Source organism: Ursus arctos, unplaced genomic scaffold (genome assembly GCF_023065955.2).
Source record: "Ursus arctos isolate Adak ecotype North America unplaced genomic scaffold, UrsArc2.0 scaffold_7, whole genome shotgun sequence".
In the NCBI taxonomy this organism is placed as follows: domain Eukaryota; kingdom Metazoa; phylum Chordata; class Mammalia; order Carnivora; family Ursidae; genus Ursus; species Ursus arctos.
The window spans coordinates 31,574,008-31,596,061 of NW_026623089.1; the positions used below are offsets into that span (position 1 = coordinate 31,574,008).

The 22,054-nt window shown below is 40.4% G+C and overlaps 1 protein-coding gene across 3 annotated transcripts in view; it reads left to right on the forward strand.

Moving 5' to 3' along the window:
* The window catches only part of LOC113251748 (cytochrome P450 2C21), a 76,647-nt gene that overhangs the window by 25,314 nt on the left and 29,279 nt on the right, over nucleotides 1-22,054 (forward strand). For 2 of the 3 annotated variants that reach the window (XM_048218835.2, XM_057308853.1), the window contains exons 8-9: nucleotides 8,257-8,398; nucleotides 20,884-21,044. In XM_048218835.2, coding sequence (XP_048074792.2) covers nucleotides 8,257-8,398; nucleotides 20,884-21,044 — 303 coding nt within the window. Of the gene's footprint in view, nucleotides 1-8,256; nucleotides 8,399-13,989; nucleotides 14,609-20,883; nucleotides 21,045-22,054 lie in introns of those variants that run through there. The other variant, XM_026493721.4, reaches the window with a different exon arrangement.

The following is a 22,054-nucleotide window of genomic DNA, read 5'->3' on the forward strand; positions in this document are numbered from 1 at the left end:
TTTTCCATATAGAGTATCATGTCATCTGCAAAGAGAGACATTTTGACTTCTTCTTTGCCAATTTGAATACCTTTGATCCCTTTTTGTCGTCTGATTGCTGTTGCAAGGACTTCTAGTACTATGTTGAATAATAGTGGCGAGAGTGGGCATCCTTGTCGAGTTCCTGATCTTAAGGGAAAGGCTTCCAGCTTTTCCCCATTGAGAATAATATTTGCAGTAGGCTTTTCATAGATGGCTTTTATGAGATTGAGAAATGTACCTTCTATTCCTACACTCTGAAGGGTTTTAATCAGGAAAGGATGCTGTATTTTGTCAAATGCTTTTTCGGCATCGATTGAGAGGATCATATGGTTCTTGAGTCTTTTCTTGTTGATATGATGAATCACGCTGATTGATTTGCGAATATTGAACCACGCTTGCATCCCAGGTATGAATCCCACTTGATCGTGATGGATAATCCTTTTAATGTACTGTTGGATTCTATTAGCAAGTATCTTGTTGAGGATTTTGGCGTCCATATTCATTAGGGAAATCGGTCTGTAATTCTCCTTTTTGATGGGGTCTTTGCCTGGTTTGGGGGTCAAGGTAATATTGGCCTCATAGAATGAGTTTGGTAGCTTTCCTTCTGTTTCTATTTTTTGAAATAGCTTTAGGAGAATAGGTATTATTTCTTCTTTGAATGTTTGGTAGAATTCCCCAGGAAAACCGTCCAGGCCTGGAGTTTTGTTATTTGGAAGGTTGTTTATCACTGACTCAATTTCTTCATAATTAATTGGCCTGTTTAAGGAATCAATTTCTTCCGGTTTCAATCTTGGTAGTTTATAGGTTTCCAGGAAGGATTCCATCTCTTCCAGATTGCTTAGTTTATTGGCATATAGCTGTTGATAAAAATTTCTAATAATCCTTCCAATTTCAATGGTGCTCGTCGTGACCTCTCCTTTTTCATTCATAATTTTAATAATCTGGGTCCTTTCTCTTTTCTTTTGGATAAGTGTTGCCAGTGGTCTGTCAATTTTATTGATTCTCTCAAAGAACCAGCTTCTAGTCCTGTTGATCTTCTCTACTGTACTTCTGGTTTCTGCTTGATTGATTTCAGCTCTAATTTTGGTCAACTGCTTCCTCGTGCGTGGATTAGGCCTGTCCCTCTGTTGCTGTTCCAGCTTCTTGAGGTGAGAATATAAAAACTGCATTTTAGATTTTTCTATTCTTTTGAGTGAGGCTTGGATGGCTATGTATTTCCCCCTTAGGACTGCCTTTGCAGTATCCCATAGGTTTTGGACTGTTGTATTTTCATTCTCATTGGTCTCCATAAATTGTTTAATTTGATTTTTGATTTCCTGGTTTATCGAGTCATTCCTGAGCAGGATGGTTCTTAGTCTCCAAGTGTTTGAGTTTCTTCAAAATTTTTCCTTGTGGTTGAGTTCCAATTTCAGAGCGTTGTGGTCTGAGAATATGCAGGGGATAATTTCAATCTTTTGGTATTGGTTGAGACCTGTTTTGTGTCCCAGAACATGGTCTATTCTTGAGAATGTTCCATGGGCATTAGAATAGAATGAGTATTCTTTGGTTCTGGGGTGTAGTGTTCTATATATATCTATGAGGTCCAACTCGTCGAGAATGGCATTCAAAGCCTTTGATTCTTTGCTTAATTTTTGCCAGGGTGTTCTGTCTATTTCTGATAGTGGAGTGTTGAGGTCCCCTACTATTAATGTATTTTATTTATATGTCTCTTTATTCTGGTTAAGAGTTGGCTTGTGTATCTTGCTGCTCCCCTGTTGGGGGCATATATATTTATAATTGTCATATCCACTTGTTGAATACTTCCCTTAAGAATAATATAGTGCCCTTCTGCGTCTCTAACTATAGTCTGTAGTTTAAAATCCAATTTATCTGATATGAGAATTGCTACCCCAGCTTTCTTTTGAGGTCCATTTGCGTGAAAGATGGTACTCCATCCCCTTACTCTCAGTCTTTGGTTTGAAATGAGTCTCTTGTAGACAGCAAATGGATGGGTCATTTCTTTTTATCCAATCTGCAACCCTGTGGCGTATTATGGGATGGTTCAAACCATTTACATTAAGACTGATTACTGATAGATATGATTTTAATGTTGCCATGTTGCCAGTAAAGTCTTTGTTTGTATTGGCTGTGACTTTCTGTTCTGTATCACTCTTGGGGCCTTTTTACTTTTATAGAACCCCCCGTAATATCTCCTGTAGGGCTGGTTTCGTGGTTACAAAATTGGTTAGTGACTGGCGATTCTGAAATGTCTTTATTTCTCCATCAATTCTGAATGACAGCCTTGCTGGATAAAGGATCCTTGGCTGCATGTTTTTCTCTGAAAGAGCTTTAAATATGCTCCCCCAACCCTTTCTCTCATTCCAGGTCTGTGTAGACAGGTCTGACGTAATTCTGATGCTTTTGCCTTGGTACGTGAGAAATTTCTTTGCCCTGGCCGCTTTCAATACTGAATCCTTGCATCTAATATTTGCGAATTGCACTATGACGTGACGTGGTGTAGGTTTGTTGTGGTTGAGCTTGGGAGGGGTCCTCTCTGCCTCTTGGACACAAATGTTTGTTTCCCTTGCTAGATTTGGAAGTTTTCAGCTACAATTTGCTCAAATATCTCTTCTAGACCTCTGTTTTTCTCCACCCCCTCGGGGATGCCGATGATTCTAACATTGGATCGTGTCATTGAGTCAGTAATCTCCCGTAACCTACATTCGTGGGTGTGGATTTTTTTAAGACCATCTTCTATTTTCATTTTTTCCTCTATTAACCCATCCTCCAATTCACTAACCCGTTCCTCTGCTTCTGCGACCCTGGCCGTCAGAGCCTCTAGTTTTGCCTGCATTTGGCTCATAGAATTTTTAATTTCTGTCAGATTCGCTCTCATTTCTGTCCTTAGGGATTCTATATTCTCAGTAACCTTTTCGTTAATAGTTTTTTCAATTCTACTCATCATTTTGACCATCGTTACTCTGAATTCCATTTCTGATAATTTGGTTACATCCATATCCATTATTTCTGTGTCAGAGGCCACAGACTCACTGTCTTTTCTTTGCTGGGGGGGGGGGGCTTCTCCTTCTTGTCATTCTGATGAGGAGAGGTTGCGGGGTTTCCAGAGCCCAAATTATTGACTGGGTCCCAGGCCGTGCCCCTTGTTTTATAGGGATCTTAGGGATGTGGGCTTCTTCTTTAAAGATTTTATTTATTTATTTATGTGGCAGCCAACCAGCGAGAGAGGGAACAGAAGCAGGGGAGTGGGAGAGGAAGAAGCAGGCTCCCAGCGGAGGAGCCCGATGAGGGACTCCTTTCCGGAATGCTGGGATCACGGCCTAAGCCGAAGGCAGGCGCTCAATGATTGCCCCACCCAGGCGCCGGGGTTGTGGGCTTCTTGATTTTTCAGCCTGCCTTCTGGGGGAGGGGCCTGCCACGCTGATACTCAGGCAACCCTGTTTGAGTAGAGTCTGTGCGTCCTCTGCGAGGGGGGATGGGGATGGGCACTCCCTGAGCCGGTATTTCCCGGCTTTTGTTCTCTGGCGGCTTTCCCTGGCGGTTTGCTGTGCCTCTTCTGAGAGTCAGAGCAGCAGCGGCCAAATTTCAGCCTCTCTCACAGAACAGAGGGATTGCGGCCCGTTCTCTCCTAATGTTCTGGCCACTTTAACTCTGCTTCTGTTGGTGCTGCTCAACCCTGCAGCGTCCTGGGTGTGCGCCCCACACCCGGCGTCCCAGCCCTCACTTCCAGGGCCGGCGCGTCTCTGTCCTTTGAGTTTCTAATGCCGCCAGCCGCCAGCCGCCCCGCGCGCGCGCTCCCGGATCTCCCGGTCTCAGTCTGGATCCAGTGAGCGCACCGGGATTCCGGTGTTCCGCGAGATGCCTGGTGGCGCGCACCGGGCTCACGGTCTCAGTCTGCTGTTCTGCGGGTGCCGTCCGCGAGCCCCGCCCGCTCTCCCGTGCAAGTGGCTACCGCTTCCCGGCGCCCGAACGCGGCGGCTCCCTCCCCCTTCCGTTTATCTTCCGATATCTGTGCACAGTTTCATGGCTCCCCGCTTCGTACCTCAATACTCAGCGCTGGAGATGTTCATTTGTAGAGATCCAGATGCGTCTTCCTGCGTCTCAGGCTGGTTCCGTGGTTGTTTAGGCTGGTCTGGTACCTATCCAGCTCGACTTGGGGGATCGGCTGAAAACGGTGTCTCCTACTCCTCCGCCAGCTTAACTCCTCCCCCCTGTATATTTATTTTTATCCTGAATTTATTTATCCTAACAGTTTGGGTGGAGTCTTTAGGGATTATTTAAATCTGCAATATCATGTCATCTTGAAATAGTGACAGTTCTCCTTCCTTTCCTATTTGGATGTCTTTTATTTCATTTTCTTGCCAAATGCTCGGAATAGGACTTCTCGTACTGTGTTGGAAAAAGTGGTGAGAGTGGGCATCTTTCTTTTGTTCCTGATCCTAGAGGAAAAGCTGAAGCTCTTCCCCATTGAGGATGATGTTAGCTGTGGTCTTATCATATATGGCCTTTATTATGTCAAGGTACATTCCCTCTATATCTACTTTGTTGAGTATTTTTGTCATAAATGAATGTTGAATTTTGTCAAATGCTTTTTTCTACAGCTACTGAGATGATCGTATGATTTTTAGCCTTCATTTTTTAGTGTCTATCACAATGATTTGTGGATGCGAACCCTCTTGCATCCCTGGAATAAATCCCACTTCGTTATGGTATATGATCCTTTTATCGTAGTTCAATTCAGTATGTGAAGATTTTTTTGAGAATTTTGTACATCTTTCTCCATTAGAGATATTGGCCTTTAATTTTTTCTTATGGTGTCCTTGTATGGTTTTGGTATGAGGATTATGTTGCCCTCACAAAATGAATTTGGAGTGTCCTTCTCATTCTATTTTTACAAAGAGTTGAGAAGGAATGTTTGGTAGAATTCACCAGTGAATCCATTTGGTCCAGGAATGTTGTCTATTGAGAGAATATTAATTACTGATTCAATCTTAGTAATTGGTCTGTTCAGATTTTCTATTTCTTATGATTCAGTCTTGGTTTGTTGTATGTTTTTATGAATTTAGCCATATCTTCTGGGTTGTCCAATTTTTTGGTGTCTAATTGTCCATCGTGGTCTCTGATGATCTCTTGTATTTCTGTGATATCAGCTATAATGTCTACTTCATTTCTGATTTTGAGTCCCCTTTTTTCTTGGTGAGCTTAGCTAAAGGTTTGGCAATTTTGCTTATCTTTCTTTTCAACAAACAAGTTTCATTGACCTTTTCTATTTTCTTTTTAGTTTCTGTTTCATTTATTTTGACCTTAATATGTGTTATTTCCTTACCTGTCCTAAATTTGGGCTTCATTTGTTGTTCTTCTAGTTCCTTGAGGCATAAAGTTAGCTTGTTTGAGATTTTTATTTCTGATCTAGGCATTTATTGCTATGACCTTTCCTCTTTGAACTGCTTTTCCTGTATCCCGTAAGTGTTGGTATGTTGTGTTTCCATTTTCATTTCTCTCGAGGAATTTTTTTTTTAAATGTCTTCTTTGACTCATTGGTTGTTCAGTAGCACATTTTTCAAGTTCCACATATCTATGAATTTTTCAGTTCTTCTAGATTTATACCACTGTGGTCAGGAAATATGGTGATACAATTTAAGATTTTGTTTTTAAGTAATCTTGACACCCAGCATGGGGCTTGAACTCACAACCCTGAGATCAAAAGTCACATGCTCTACCAACTGATCTAGCAAGGTGCACCAGGTTCATATGATTTTACTCTTCTGCAATTTTTAATGCTTATTTTGTGCCCTAACATATTATCTGTCCTGAGGAATATTCCATGTATGGTTGAGAAGAATGTGTACTCTGTTGCTGTTGGATGGACTCTTCTGTATCTCCTAAATACACAGATTCATACACTCATATGCTTTGAAGTTCTTATGTGATAATTCTAACGTCTAGGATACTATGGGATCTTCTGTTGATTACTGTTTTTTAACTTTGGGTCACATTTCCTTCTTTTTCACATGCTTAATAATTATCACATGCTTGGGTGCCTAGCTGGCTCAGTCAGTTGGAGCGTGCGACTCTTGATTTTAGGTTTGTGAGTCAAGCCTAGGTTGCGTGTGGAGCCCACTTAAAAAAGTAATTTATTATATGCTGAACATTTTGAATGATGACTTGCGGGGAGTCTGATGCTGCTGTTTATTTTGGCAGGCAGGTAAATTCCTGACGGATGTTTTTTAGCCACTGAGGCTTACTATAATTCTTTCATTGTGAGTTAGTTTCACTTTTGAATTTAGTCTTTGTGCATGGCCCTCAGTCCAGTGTCGGTTCCTTAATCCAACAGTTTGCAAGTTTGAGGGTGACCAAAAAATTTTGAGGTACCGAGAAAGTCCTCTCCACTCTAGATGGGTTAGAACCTCAGCTCCCCTATCACTGCACAACATCTGATATCCACCTTCAGTTCTCAAGCGGTCATACTCTGATAGGCTCCATTGAGTTTCCTACTGTATATGTGTCACCCAGCCTATAACCATGGACTTCTACAGAATAGTTTTGTATACTTTTGAGATCTTATTTATAGATGTACTGTATCCTTCCTCATGAATTCAAGAAGCCAATTTTTTTTTCTCTGTCTCCTTAGCTCAGAAAGAGTAGCACTTTGCTTGGCCTTCACCTCTCTGAACTGTAGGAGGGTAGTGACCATTCTGCAATGAGAACTACATCATGTATTTGGAAAGGCCAGAGGGTACACTAGAAGGCATCCAGACAGATTTAGATTTGAATTTTGTCTCTGCTATGTAATAAATATATGACCTTCATTAAGATCTCAAGATTGTGAATGAAGTCATTATCATAACAGTATCAAATTTCGCTTTAAGTACTTAGCATGATAATCGTTTCTGGTTTTGTTTTCTTTTTTATTTATTTATTTTTTATTTATTTATTTTTTAAAGATTTTATTTATTTATGTGACAGAGAGACAGCCAGCGAGAGAGGGAACACAGCAGGGGGAGTGGGAGAGGAAGAAGCAGGCTCATAGCGGAGGAGCCCAATGTGGGACTTGATCCCGGAACGCCGGGATCACGCCCTGAGCCGAAGGCAGACGCTTTAACGACTGCGCTACCCAGGCGCCCCTGTTTTCTTTTTTAGAGAGAAAGAGCATGCGACCAGGGGAGAAGGGGCACAATGGGAGAGAGAATTTTTTTAAGGGACTAATTGATTATTTAGAGACAGCATGCAAGCAGAGGGAGAGAGAGAGAATCTCAAGCAGACTCCATGCTCAGCGCTGAGCATAGAGCCCGATGCAGGGCTTGATCTCACAACCTGGAGATCATGACCTGAGCCAAACTCCAGAGTCAGATGACCAACTGAGCCACCCAGGTGTCCCTAGCATGTGGTAATTTTCATGCAAAAGTAAAAGTATTTCATGTATTATCTCGTTTTACATTTGCAATGAACTAGTACAGATGTATCCTTTACATTTTGCTACTAATGAACATGAGTCATGGAAATGTTAAACAACTAGCCTCTGATAACCGAGCTTAATTCAATAGAAAGATTCCACTGCTTTTGAAAACTAAACTCCAAATCATTGTTACACTGCATCTGTGAGTTTAAGAAAATTGTACTAGAAACCGGAAATGTTCTCTCATTTCCACAAGAAATTGCAACAATTCAATTGAAAGAGCACAACAGCAAGAGGGATACTTATCCTGTTCCCATCTTTTAAAAAAAATTTTCAGTAAACTCTACACTCAGTGGGGGGCTTGAGGCCACGACCCCGGGACCAAGAGTCACGTGCTCTTTGAGCCAGCCAGCCACTCTTCAGTTTCTCATCTTGATGTGAAGGTGAAGGGTCTTCAAGAATATGGCCACTCAGGTAGAGCTCTGAAGACCTCATACTCGGCTCCAAAGAAAATGACCTGGATTTTCAGTGGCATCAGCTCTTTTAAACAATACTGCAATTTCTTTGTCAAGAACAATGCACTCCAGGGAGTTCCCTTAATTTTCTGAAAAGCAAGTGCTAGTGTCGGAGTACGAACTGAAGAGAATGACATGGAGTCTCTTAACAGTGCCTTGGACTGCCATTATAGGATTTAAAAGCTGTTAGTGTTGCTCACTCGTTTGTTCTGTGGTATGGAGTAGATAAGATTTTTTTTGTGCCTGTCTCCTCATCTAGACAACAAAAGGATTTCAAGCTCCATGACTTTCATTATTGTCCAGTTTACCCGTTTTCCTTCATTTCAGGGCACAACCATATTAGTATCTCTGACTTCTGTCCTGCATGATGACAAAGAGTTTCCCAACCCAGATCGCTTTGATCCCGGCCACTTCCTGGATGAAAGCGGCAACTTTAAGAAGAGTGACTACTTCATGCCCTTCTCAGCAGGCAAGCAAGCTTCATTCTTATCTCTACATCAGGGGTCAGTGAGAGGAGGAAGGGCTTTGTATGGAGGCTACTCAGGGCGGAACAGATTGTCATTTGTATGAGGCCAGAGGCATCACTCCCAAAGTCCAGGTTATTTCTCGTTTGATTGAACGCTTCCCTTGCCGAGATTGGCCCCGGAACCCACAACTGAGATTCCGAAGAAGGGGCAGAGGGTAGATTAGATAGATAGAGGGTAAGGGAAATTTGAGTTATCTCCCTTCAATTTGTCAGGGTCCTGGGAAGAAACACGTGGCATACTCAACAAGTCATTCCAGGATGACTGGAATCTAGATAACATTTGAATTTTCCAGTTTGTCTGGGTCTAGTGATTAGTTAGTAAGATTGTGGCAAATTTTTGAGTATTTGATGATGAGACTATTTTCAGAGGTGTGGGCAGGATTCAGGAGTGATAAAGCACTCAGGGACTAGCATCAGCAGGAAGATGTTCCCATTGTAGGTCTGAAGGGATGAGTGAGGGAGGGCGTTACTGGAACCCAAATAGAACTTTAGGAAAGAAAGAGTGGCTGCCTCAACAGGAGATGTGTCTGTAGCAGAGGCATACAGCCACTGTCTAAACTATAGCCTGGCAGGGTGGGATGGAGGGAATAAACACTCTGACCTTGTCAATAGCTAATGCTCTGAATTTATTCAGAACCCAGAAGGGAACAAACTTATTGGTTTATGCAGTCCATAGAAGTCAGCTTCCTGAACACAGAGTAGGCATAGAAGACAAACAAAAAATGGAGCTGGAAGGAGAGAGAAATGGAGAGTATTCAGTACATTCCAAAGGAGAAACAGGGGAGAAGAAAGGAGGGCAAAGGGCCTTTCCCGTAGAAGTAATTGAAACAGAGACAAAAATAGGAGATTTGCTTCCAGTTGAATATATAAGAAACCTAAGTATCAAGCAGCCCTTGCTATTGTGGTCTCAAGATTATGTGCCATGCCCAGAAATGATCTCAAAGCAAGATACTATTCTACTGCTCCTTATCTTTCTTCCGATATGTCGGGGCATTTCTGCATAATGAGACTCCTTGAGATTTCTATTCAAGTCACAGGGCTTATGGACCTGCTCTGCCCTGACACTGGTATCATTACAAGATCAGAGGCCTTACGTTCAGAGCTTAGGTTCCAGGATGTGAGACAGATGAATAAGTATAATTTCATCTGAAATGTGCTGTCTTAGAAGCATTAACAAGCGTTATAGAAAACAGATAAAGAAGTGAGTGATATACTCTGAGCACATCAAAGAAGTTTGCATAGAAGAAATGACATCTGAGCTGGATCTAGAAGGGTGTGGAAAATATCAACAGGCAGAGCAGAGAGGAAGGCTATTTCAGTTGGAGGAATGACTGGAATCCAGACAACATTTGAAATTGCCAGTCTGTTTGGGGATCAGTGGTTAGTTAGTAGGCTTGTGGCAAATTTGTAATATTTCTTTTTTTCCTACCCACTTAGTTCAGGATGACAGATATATCTCATTTTGTCTGACTCTTTGGAATTTCTAGGTCTGTGTGGATTGTCTGTACATAGGAAATTATATTTGATTTCCTTCTGTTAATTTGTCTCATGTCAATGTGATTCTTAGTCCAGCTACAAGGACCTTGAAGGGGACAGGAAATTCTTGCTCCCTGACAAGGTGTGTCAGGTGGACACCTTAACTCGCTGGACACTGCTCGCCCCACACAGTGCCGTAGCTGAGAGATCCTTAGGACATCTGACAGTGGGCACACGGTAAGATTTCCTACCATGTCAGTCTCTCAGAATCTCTGTCTGCAGAGTCCATTGGAGCGGGAATGGGGAGAATCCTTTTTCTCTCTTTCTGAATTTAGATTAGCAGGAGAAAATACTTGTGGAACTGCTTCCTTGGGCTTGGTGACTCTTGGTATATTTGGTAGGGTCCTCTTTGCTAACATTTCTGTTTCCTCCCAGAGAGGGTCTTTCTTTTCCTTTGTGTCCTCTATGTCATTTGTCATACACACTTTGCTGTAGGTTAATGGGCACATGAGGGAAGGCTGTTGCTTAAGGACATCTTGGAAGCTAAAGCTGCAAAAGTGGCAGACACCGATAGGACACTGAAAAGTGTTAGAGCGCGGCACCTGGCTGGCTTGCTCAGTGGAGCATGCGACTCCCGATCTGGGGTTGGGGGTTTGAGCCCCATGTTGGTTGTGCGGACTGCTTAAAAAATAAAAACTAAAAAAACCAAAAGCTGTTAGAGCACTCACCACCTGAAGAAGGCTCCTAGGAAAGGATAAGTTGGTCACAGAACAGGTTGGATTGACAGGTCACCTGCCAACCTCAAGAAAACTGTGCAGTGAGGTACACCCAACACATTAACCCCAAGCCTGTGGCACAGCCCTCTGGTGTTAGTGTGGCTCCAAGCGAACCAAGGCTGAACTAAAGCTCTTAATGTGCATGTACAAGATAAGATTTTTCCTTCTGTCTTGTTCTATGTCCTAGAAGTTTGGCTCTGTGACCAGTGAGAATATTCTCCCTGGTCTCCACCATCTGGAGGATGCACTTACCAAGGTGCACCTTGGTGGCCAAATAGAATGGGGTTCCAAGTCTATCTGTCTGGCCATGCCAGCGATCAAGCATATTTGTCGGGAGAGGTCCAGCCCATAGGAACCTTTGTTTTTTGGTGGTGGCAGGAAGTGCCTGCCCAGTGTCACAGATCAGCAGGTCTGTGACCAAAGGCATCTCACTTTCTGCAGTGAACTATTACACCAGTGTTCTTTTGATTGGCAAATTTACGAATACATTTTACAACTTAGATTCTTCACAGCATGGTCTTTCAGTAAGGTACAAACCAGGTTTACTAAGAGACCCAAAATTATCTTTAGTTTCTCTGTAATTAGACAAAAGGTGAGAAACCTATATTCGGTACTTAATGTTTCATTATTTTATGATATTTGGAAATGATCTACTCAATGAATTTAGCTTAACAGTTAACTTAGCAAAAATTGAAAAATTCAGGTTACCAAAGATTTTGGTAGCTCTTTAAAAGTTTACCTATGCATGACCTCAAAGAAGTGGGATAGAGCCCCTCATAGGGCTCTGACGTCAGTGTGGGGTCTCCTTCAGATTCTTTCTCCCTCTCCCTTCCCACTTACTTTCTTTCAGGTAAAATAATTTTTAAAAATCTTTTATTTGTTTATTTATTTAAGATTTTATTTATTTGACACAGAGAGAGAGAGAGAGAGAGAGAACAGCAGGGGGGGTAGACCCCAGGACCCAGATGATGTAGTTTTGAAATATAGGTGAGGTTTCATGGGGTGAGGTCCAGAGCTGATAAAGAAGGAAAGAATTCTTGAGACGTCTTTGTTGTTTCTCTTAAGCATGGGGACAAGACCCGTGGGTAGAAAGTGCTGCTCTACCTGGGTTGTGAGGGTAGACTGATTATATACATGGGAGTTGGGGATAGGGAAAAAGGGTAGCTTTCTTTCTTTCTTTTCTTTTTTTTTTCTTAAGATTTTATGTATTTATTTGAGAGAGACATAGAGCATAAGCACGTAGAGAGTCAGGCAGAGGGAAAAGCAGACTTCCGGCTGAGCAGGGAGCCTGATGCCAGACTCAACCCAGGACCCTGGGATCATGACCTGAGCTGAGGCAGATACCTAACCAATTGAGCCACCCAGATACCCCAAATGGGTAGTTTTCAAAAGAATTTTCATATGCTATCCTACAATACACTGGAGGCTTTTGCCATTGTTAAGGTTAAGGTTGTTTTTCCCGCTAGTAAGGCATTAACTTTAAGACAGTTGGCAGTTTCCTGGAGCAATGTCAGGCATACCCCAGCCAGGAGTGTGTGCTTAGTGGGGGAGGTTGCAGGGAGTCAGCTTGTGCTTTGCCCTCAGCAAGCCTTCTGCTCCCTTTCACCAGGATTATGGCCTGAGCCAAAGGCAGATGCTTAACCGACTGAGCCACCCAGATGCCCCTATCTGGTATTCTCTTGTCTAAACCTTGGGTCTCCTTGAACCACACGAACACCTGAGAGGGATGTGCCCCAAGCAGTTTTTGGCGATTGTGCATTTTTCACAGTGTAGCTCATTGCACAGAAGTTTTCTTGAGCTTGGTAGGTGACCAAATGTCAGTCTATCCTGTTCTGTGACCACCTCCTCACAGGAGCCTTCTTTTTTTTTTTTTTTTTTTTTTTAAGATTTTATTTATTTATTTGACAGAGATAGAGACAGCCAGCGAGAGAGGGAACACAGCAGGGGGAGTAGGAGAGGAAGAAGCAGGCTCCCAGCGGAGGAGCCTGATGTGGGGCTCGATCCCATAACACCAGGATCACGCCCTGAGCCGAAGGCAGACGCTTAACCGCTGTGCCACCCAGGCGCCCCTCACAGGAGCCTTCTTGAGGTGGTGAATGCTCTCATAGCTTTTCAGTGTTCCACCTGTGCCCACCAATTTTGGAGTTTTGGTTTCCAAGATATCCCTTAGCAACAGCCTTTAACCTACAGCAAAGTTTATCTCAACAGGTGCCAGTCTGATGAGAACCATGAACTCACCAGTCTGTGGGACTGGCTCAAACAGCAGGCCTATAGGGCCTATGCCTGCTTTCTGCACGATGGTACCTGCTTTTTATGGCAAATGATATAAAAAATACAAAGGAAAACAAAGACCATCTCTGGTTTGTTCTATTTCCCCTGAAGAAGTACGCTACCAAATTTATCAAGAGTTATTAAACACAAGGAACTAGTTCCACAAGTATTTCTCCTGCTACTCTAAATTTAGAAAGAGAGAAAAAGGACTCTCACCATTCTTGCTCCATCAGACTCCTCAGATCCAGGAGACTGACATGGTAGGAAATCTTACCTTCTGCCAGCTGTCTGTCCCATGTCCCACAGATCTCCAGCCGCAATCCTGTCTGTAGTAAGCAGTATCCAGTGAGTTAAAGCATACTGCCACCTTGGCCAGCTTCCAGGAAGAGGAATTTTCCTCTGCCTTTCAAGGTCCTTCCCAGCTGGACTAAAAATCCAATGAACAGTAGACAGATTAAGGGAGAAGATCAAATTTAGTTTCACAGGTATGGGGAACCCACAAACATGAAATCCTAAAGACAGGCAACACAGGCTTCTACCACATCCATAGTTAAGAAGAGGGGTGGGGGTTTGGGGATTCAACAGGGAGGAAGACCATTAGCAGGAAAGTGAGAATAGACGTTTCAAAAACACAGGTTCCGAACCTCTTACGGTGAGAATTTTCATAGAAAAAGAAGAATCTTTGCTAAATGCTGTCTTCCTGGTACAGGCAGGCACTTGAAGGAGAGGTAGGGAGAGTTTCTTGAATCTGCTGGGTTTTGATTGCTTTTCATTCAAAATAATCTTTATGCCAAAGTGGCCCATTTGGGGCAAGCTGCCCTTGCCTCTTTGCATGCACACAAAAATATGTACTGAGAAGTGTGAAGGAAACCACGTTTCAGTGTAGATAAAAGAAGCCATGGGTTACTCTATTAATATATTTATTTTCTCAATCCATATTTATTTAAGCCTCCCTGTGTGCTAACTCAGAAACAGAATTAAATGAATATTGAATTTATGTGTTGGTTTTAGGAAAGAGAGTTTGTGTTGGAGAAGGCCTAGCCCGCATGGAGCTGTTTTTACTACTGACCAACATTTTACAGCATTTCACCTTGAAACCTCTGGTTGATCCAAAGGACATTGACACCACCCCTATTGTGAATGGGCTGGGCACTGCACCGCCCTTCTTTAAGCTCTGTTTTGTTCCAGTCTGAAGAAAGGCCAGGCTGCCAGATTGCAGAGCCACACTCTGGCCTCACCTGAATGAGCCAGATGCTTTCTGTGCTTTGTGTGAGCCACTGTCCACCTCTCCTTTCACATCAGGAAGGACATTCCTGAACCTGTCTCTTCTCATTGTCCTCATCCTTTAAGATTCTGTTCAATTTTACCCACATGAAACAAATCACTGTTAGTTTCCAATTAAATTCTTTCTGTAGTCCGGTCCTGAGATCTTATGCTGTATCTCATCTGCAGTGTATACCAATGTAAAGCTCCTTATTAATATATTTTGTTCTATTAAAAATTATCCCATGAGTTAAAAAATTTTTTAAATATATGATATTCACTCATTTCTTACTGTTATCTCTTGATAGTTGGCATGTGTAATTTTTTTTGTCCCAGTGGTTATTAAAAAATAAATGTGTTGGGTGCATATTTGTGTATGTATGTATGTATAAGTATGTACATGCAGGGAGAAAACGGGATGGTCATTCTAGTCAGAGGCAATAATATGAGAGAAAGTATGAATCTGTTGGTGTGTCCAAGGATGCCTTTCCTGTTTTCACCTACTGGTTAAACACACAATTGGAAACACACACATATACATACACACACAGACAAAGAAGGCAATGAAGAGGGAAAGATAATATGTAAATATAGTTATATTCAAATACACATATAGAAATATGTTTTATGTATGTATACATATATATTTCTGTAGAACATACCTATGATTTGGTGATAACACTTATATAATAACTATAGATATTATTACAAGTAGTATATATATATACTACCCTGTTGCATGGCTTTAGTAATTTAAAAAACTGTCTCATTCAAGAGTAGATTATTTTTAAACCTTTGTTAATAAAAATCCTACAATATGCACACATCTTCATTATTCTTCAGGAATAGATGGGAAGGGGCTGCACATATATGTGCACTTTTATATTTCATAGATACTGAAGCATAACACAAAAAAATATGTATCTGTTTACTTTTCTATCATGAGTGTAATAAAAAGACTATTTGACCAATCCCTTCTATATGCTGAGGGTTGAATTCCTTTGCAGATTTAGTAATTTTTAACTAAAAATTCTTAGATTTTAAAGTAGGAAATCATGTCATGTGTAAACATTTCGTTGCAATGACCAGAACTTTCCAGAAATAACACCTATACCTATGTCTGCCTCTCTTTCTGGTTTATCTGTCTCTCTCTCTCTCACACACACACACATACACACACACACACACACACGTATATATTTGTCAGCATGGGAAGGAGAGGAAGGCTGTGAGGATTTCTTGGGACAAAATAACAGAGGGCTTGGGAAATGCATATTGGGAAGCCTGATATTTGTGTGATTTTACCCTAGAGGTGATTGCTGATTTGAAATCAGGTGCTGAGAGGATGAAAGGATAACTATAAAATAACATTTAGGAATCTTAGAATATGAAAAGAATTTTTGTAAATTCTCTCAGCTAGAAGAAAATAAATGAGGAGTTCAGAGCTGGCCAAGTAGGAAGGACCAAGGAAACACCTCCACTTGACTTAAAACCTAAAGGTCTTTATGAAGATCACCCAAGGATCAAGAATAAGCCTAACACTGAACAGACTGAAAACTAGGAAATTGAATCAGTAATCAAAAGACTCCCAGTAAACACAAGTGCTGGACCAGATGGCTTCACTGGTGAATTCTATCAAACATTTTAAAAAGAGATAATACCTAGTCTCAAACTATTACAAAAAATATGGGTGCCTGTGTGGTTCAGTTAATAAAACATGCAACTGTTGATCTTGGGGTTGTAAGTTGAAGCCCCACATTGGGAGTAAAGTTTACTTAAAACACACACACACACAATCTTTAAAAAAAGACAAAAACAAAAACTTTTCCAACAAATAGAAGGAAAACTGTCAAATTCAGTCTATGAAGCCAACATTACCCTGTTTCCAAACCCAAAGACACTACAAAAAGCCCCCAAAACTACAGGCCAATAACCCTGATGAACATAGATGTAAGAATCCTCAATGACTACATTCAGCAATACCTTACAAAGATCATTCACCAGAATCAAGTGGGATTTATTCTGGGGAGGCAAGGAGAGTTCAATATCCAGAAATCAATCAATGTGACATACCACATGAACAAAAGGAAGGATAAAAGAAATTACATGATCATCTCACTAAATTCAGAAAAAGCTTTTGACAAAATTCAACATCCATTCATGATAAAAGCTCTCAACAAAGTGGGCTTAGAGGAAACATACGTCAACATACCAAAGACTATATGTGACAAACCCACAGCCTACATCACCCTCAATGGTGAAAAATTTACAGCTTTACTTCTAAGATCAGGAAAGAGAGAAGCATCCCCACTCTCACCACTTTTATTCAACATAATAGTAGAAGTTTTAGCCACAGCAATCAGATTAAAAAAACAAAAAGGGAAAAAAAGGTACCCATATTAGAAAGGAAGAAGTAAAACTGCTACTATTTGCAGACGACGTGATACTATACATAGAAAACATTAAATCCTCCTCTGTGCATAAATTCAACTCCCCCCAAAACTTAACTATTCAAGCCTACTGTTCATGAGAAGCCTTCCTGATAAAGAGTTTATTAACACATATTTTGTATGTTACATGTATTAAGTACTATAATCTTACAATAATGTAGAGAAAACAAAATATTAAGAAAATCATAAGAGAAAATATGTTTACACTACTGTCTTTCTCAAAAAAATCTGCACAAAAGTGGACCTGCACATTTCAAACCTATCTTGGTCAAGGGTCAACTGCATATAGAATGGAGCATTATTCACCAAAAAAAAAGAGAAAATACTGCCATTTGCAACAACATGGTTGAATCTTCAACACACTATGCTAAATAAAGTAAGTCAGAGAAAGACAAATACTGTATGATCTCATTTATACAAGGATTCTAAAAAACCCAACCTGACAGATACAGAGAACAGACTGTTGTTTGTCAGGGATGGGTGGTGGGGTGAATGAGTTAATATGGTCAGAGGATACAAACTTCTGGTTAGATAATGAGTAAGTTCTGAGGATATAATGTACAGCATGGTGACTAACAAAACCACCCTATATTTGAAAGTAGCTAAGAAAATAGATTTTTTAAAAATTCTTTTCAATTAGCCAATGTATAGTACATCATTAGTTTTTGATGTAGTGTTCAACGATTCATTAGTTGCACATAACACCCAGTGCTCATCACAATACCTGCCCTCCTTAATACCCATCACCTGGCTACCCCATCCCCCCAGAGAATAGATTTTAAAAGTTCTCACCATACAGAAAAAATTGCAACTATGGAGGTGATAATCATGTGAAATAACCTTATTGTGACGATCTATTTGTGATATATACATATATCAAATCATTATGTCATATACCTTATATTTATACAGTGTTATATGTCAGTCACATCTCAATAAAGCTAGAAAAAATCCCTTATAATGTTTCTTAAAAATTAGGGCGCCCGGGTAGCTCAGATGGCTGAGCATCCAACTCTTGGTTTCGGCTCAGGTCATGATCTCGGTGTTGTGAGATTGAGGCCCACCCTGGGCTCCCTACTCAGTGTGGAGTCCACTTGGGATTCTTTCACCCCCCCCCACTTCCTCCCCATCTACTCCTCCCCCTTTCGACTCTCTCTCACTCTCTCTCTAAAAATAAATAAAGAAAATCTTAAAATTTGTAAAAAATTTAACAAAAGAAACCTATACTGATTTTATATGGTGTTAGAACAAAGATAAAGGACTTCTCAGAAGGTTTTTCTTGGTTTATACAGTAACTGTATAAATTATCTAAATGCATGTTGTACTGGGAATTTATGCTTCTAGCTTGTCAGGAGCTACATGCCCTCGTGTGAGTAAATACATGAGAAATCTGAAGTGTTCTGAATATGTAATTTTTTCTCTTTCTTCTCAAAAGAAATAAAATAGCCACATAGGAATATACCAATGAGCTAGGTCAAAACTGAAAGGAGAGTGCTCTGTCCAGCAAGGACTTTAAAGTTAAACCTTTAGCTCAAGCCATGGTCTGACCCACACAATTACTTCAGAAAACAAAGGGCAAATAAAGAAATAGAAATCTGGCTATGAACTCCCAATGAATTCCCTAGCTTGTTCAAGAGTTTCATAAAAATTTTCCATGTTCTGAGTGTGAAATATTTTCTCAACAAATTAGTTTACTTATACTTCTCTCCAAATTAGACAACTAATGAATTAGATTATAAACTCTCCTAAATTCAACAGAACTCTTTTTTAATTTGACCATAAGGATTAATAAACATTTGTATAAATTTTAATATACATTTTAATATAAATTTTAAAAAAAGAAAATGTCTAGAAAAGAAAAACTGAACTTCAAACACTTTAAATGGCAGCTCCTTTTACTCTCTAACTCAGAGAGAGAAAAAAATTAACTGTGCTTTAAAGGAAATGGCCTAAAATTACTAGTTTAAAAGATAAGCCAATGAATGCAAGCTGAAAGAAAACCATACTAAGTAAACTTCAGTGATTTTTAAGATATAACGAGAAAACCTGAAATACATGAAACCTAAACCACACATCTAAGTCATCATAGGGTAAAAGAATAAATCACGAGAAAAATATTTTTAATTGAATAATGATGAAAATACAACTTACCAGAATTTGTGGCAAAGCAGCTAACACAGGACACTTAGAGGAAAACTTAAAGTCTTAGAATACCTAAAACAGAAAAAGAAGGAAAGTCTCTAATCAATGATATCATCTTCCACCTTCGTATAAAAGGGAACCTTAAGTTCAAAGCCATCAGCAGGTGGAATTAAAATATAAAAGCAGAAATGAACGACAAAAAAAAGAGAAACTCAAAAGATAAAAAGTAATGAAAGCAGAATCTGATTCTTTTTTTGAAAGATCAAGTCTGTCTCACTCTCACCAATAAATAAATAAAATTTAATGAAGGCGGGGGGCACCTGGGTGGCTTGGTCGGTTAGGCACCTGCCTTCCGCTCAGGTCAGGGTCTCTGGATTCTAGGATAGGGTGTGCTTGGGATTCTTAAATGTTGGGCTCCCTGCTCAGTGGGGGAAGTCTGCTTCTCTCTCTCTCCCTGCCCCTCCACCTCACTCGTGCTCTGTCTCTGTCTCTCTCTCAAATAAATAAATAAAATCTTTAAAAAATAAAGATAAATAAAATTTATAAACCTCTAGCTAGAGAAAAAGGAAAACCTACCCATATGAGGAATAAAAGAAGGGACATCACTATAGTGCCTTCAGGACATTAAAGAATAAGAGTATTATGAACAATAATTTTGCCAACCCAGGTGAGATGGGCAAATTCCTTAAAAGACACAAAATCCCGTATCTGACCCAACAAGAAACAGCAAGCTTAAAAAGCCCTTATAAAATTTAAAAGTTCTGGGTGCCTGGGTGGCACAGCGGTTAGGCGTCTGCCTTCGGCTCAGGGCGTGATCCCGGCGTTCTGGGATCGAGCCCCACATCAGGCTCCTCCGCTATGAGCCTGCTTCTTCCTCTCCCACTCCCCCTGCTTGTGTTCCCTCTCTCGCTGCCTCTCTGTCAAATAAATAAATAAAATCTTTAAAACAAATCCCAGCTTGAGAGAGCAGGGAAAGGGTACTGGCTTGATGTTTTTATGGTGGTTAAGGGATGGGGTAGAGAATGAGTTCCTGTGTGCAGGTCAGTGCTTGTATACTTTCAGTGTCCTGCTTCCAAAGGAAGGAGACTTTTAGCTTTCTTATCAGCTTGTCCAAATGTGAAGAGAAGAAGAAAAGGTGAGGTTCAAAAGTTGTCAGCAACCAAACATCAAAACATGGAGTCATGTTTTATATTATATACAGGAAGCCTGGTTCCAATACTATAATGTATTTTTTCAAATATCCAAATGGCACTCCAATTTCTCTCATCATTATTCTCTTCTACAAGAAAAGCACACCCAGCTTTTCAACTATGTTTTATAAAATAAGGGTTTCAAGTCTCTCCAGTCTCCTGAACTTATTAGGTTGCTGAGCTTCCTGTGGGCATCATGAAGAAATATTCACACTGAGAACTAAACTTCACACCTTTCAAGATATTTTTAAGTGACCTCCTTCTGTGAATTATCTTGTGGCTCTTATTTGGAGAATAATGTAAATAGAATACTTGGGGAAAATTAATAAATGGACTGGATTTGACAGCTTTGTTTGGAAAACAATAAATTTTAGGCAGGTTGAATTTACAGTGATGATGACATGTGCAAGTAATTCCTATACTTAACAGAATCCCAGAAGTCAACCCTTCTCAATCATTTTAAACAGTCAACTTAAGATTCATATGGTGCACTGTGTGTTATACGCACCTAATGAATCATCGAACTTTACATAAAAAACCAGGGATGTACTGCATGGTGACTAACATAATATTATAAAAAAAAATTATTATAAAAAAAAGATTAGTATGAAAAAAGTGCTCTAACTTTTTTTTTTAAAGATTTTTATTTATTTATTCGACAGAGATAGAGACAGCCAGCGAGAGAGGGAACACAAGCAGGGGAGTGGGAGAGGAAGAAGCAGGCTCATAGCGGAGGAGCCTGATGTGGGGCTCGATCCCGTAACACCGGGATCACGCCCTGAGCCGAAGGCAGACGCTTTAACCGCTGTGCCACCCAGGCGCCCCAGAAGTGCTCTAACTTTTAACTTCTGTTCTTTTAGCATCTCCCTGTGATCCTACTTTCCTTCTGGGCTGTGCTCCCTGCAATGTGATCTGCTCCATTATTTTCCAGAATCGTTTTGAGTATGATGATAAAACATTCTTAAGTTTGTTAGAGCATACTCATGAAGACCTCCTAATTTCAAGCACTTCCTGGATGCAGGTAAGGTCAAGGTTCTCTGAAATGGGAAATAATTTTCTAGCTAATTTATGCTCATGCCTACCTCATCCCTTTGTCCTGTTTACAAATGGCTAAAGTAATTTTTATCAAAATAGCATTTGTAACCAATTAGTGAGTTATCAACTTAATTTTAAGTATTGAAATGAAATTTAAAACATAAAATATGGTGGGCACCTGGGTGGCTCATACTCACAACATCCTACTGGTGATTTCGGTTCAGGTCATGATCCCAGGGTCATTCTATCAAGCCTCTCCTCAGGGTCGGTGCTCAGCAGGGAGTCTGCTTGAGATTCTCTCTCTCCCTCTTCCCCTCCACACCGTGCTTACTTGCTCTCTTTTCTGCTCTCTCTAAAATAAATAAATAAATATTTAAAAATTATTGTAAAAACCATGAAATATAGTAGTAGAGAAATGTAGTATAGGCATCAATTATAACAAGGTAATTTTCTGAGAAACCATTTTCTAGCCATAGATAAGACGGTGATGATATAAAATATATTTCTTACTATGGTGCTATGTCAGAAAACGGTAGTGACCTGTGTTGTATGATCATTAAGAACTAAAATTATGTGTCGACCATAAGGTCATGTGTTCCACCTGGAAGGACTCTAGAGAACAAGGAGTCTACTCATTTCTTGGAACAGAAAAGTGTCACCCAGAGATATTAAGCATATTTTCCAAAGACAAGGAATTCCTAGCCAAGGCAAGAAATGAGCTTGACCTAGAAGCTAGATTTCTCCATTCTCTCTGTAGTTTGATACAAGCTACTGGCCTGAATAAAAGCCTTCAGTGACTACCAAGGGGATTCAGTCACGAGGTACTGTCAAACGTAGAGTCAATAAACTCTAGGACTGGCTTTGGGCAGATGAAGAAGGGCAATGTGCATATTCCGAGGGTATAAAATCCCTAAAATGCTAAGTAATATGGGCATTTCTTTAATCTTTCTGATGCAGTTTCTTCATTACAAAAAAAGGGGGTGAGCCCTGCAAACT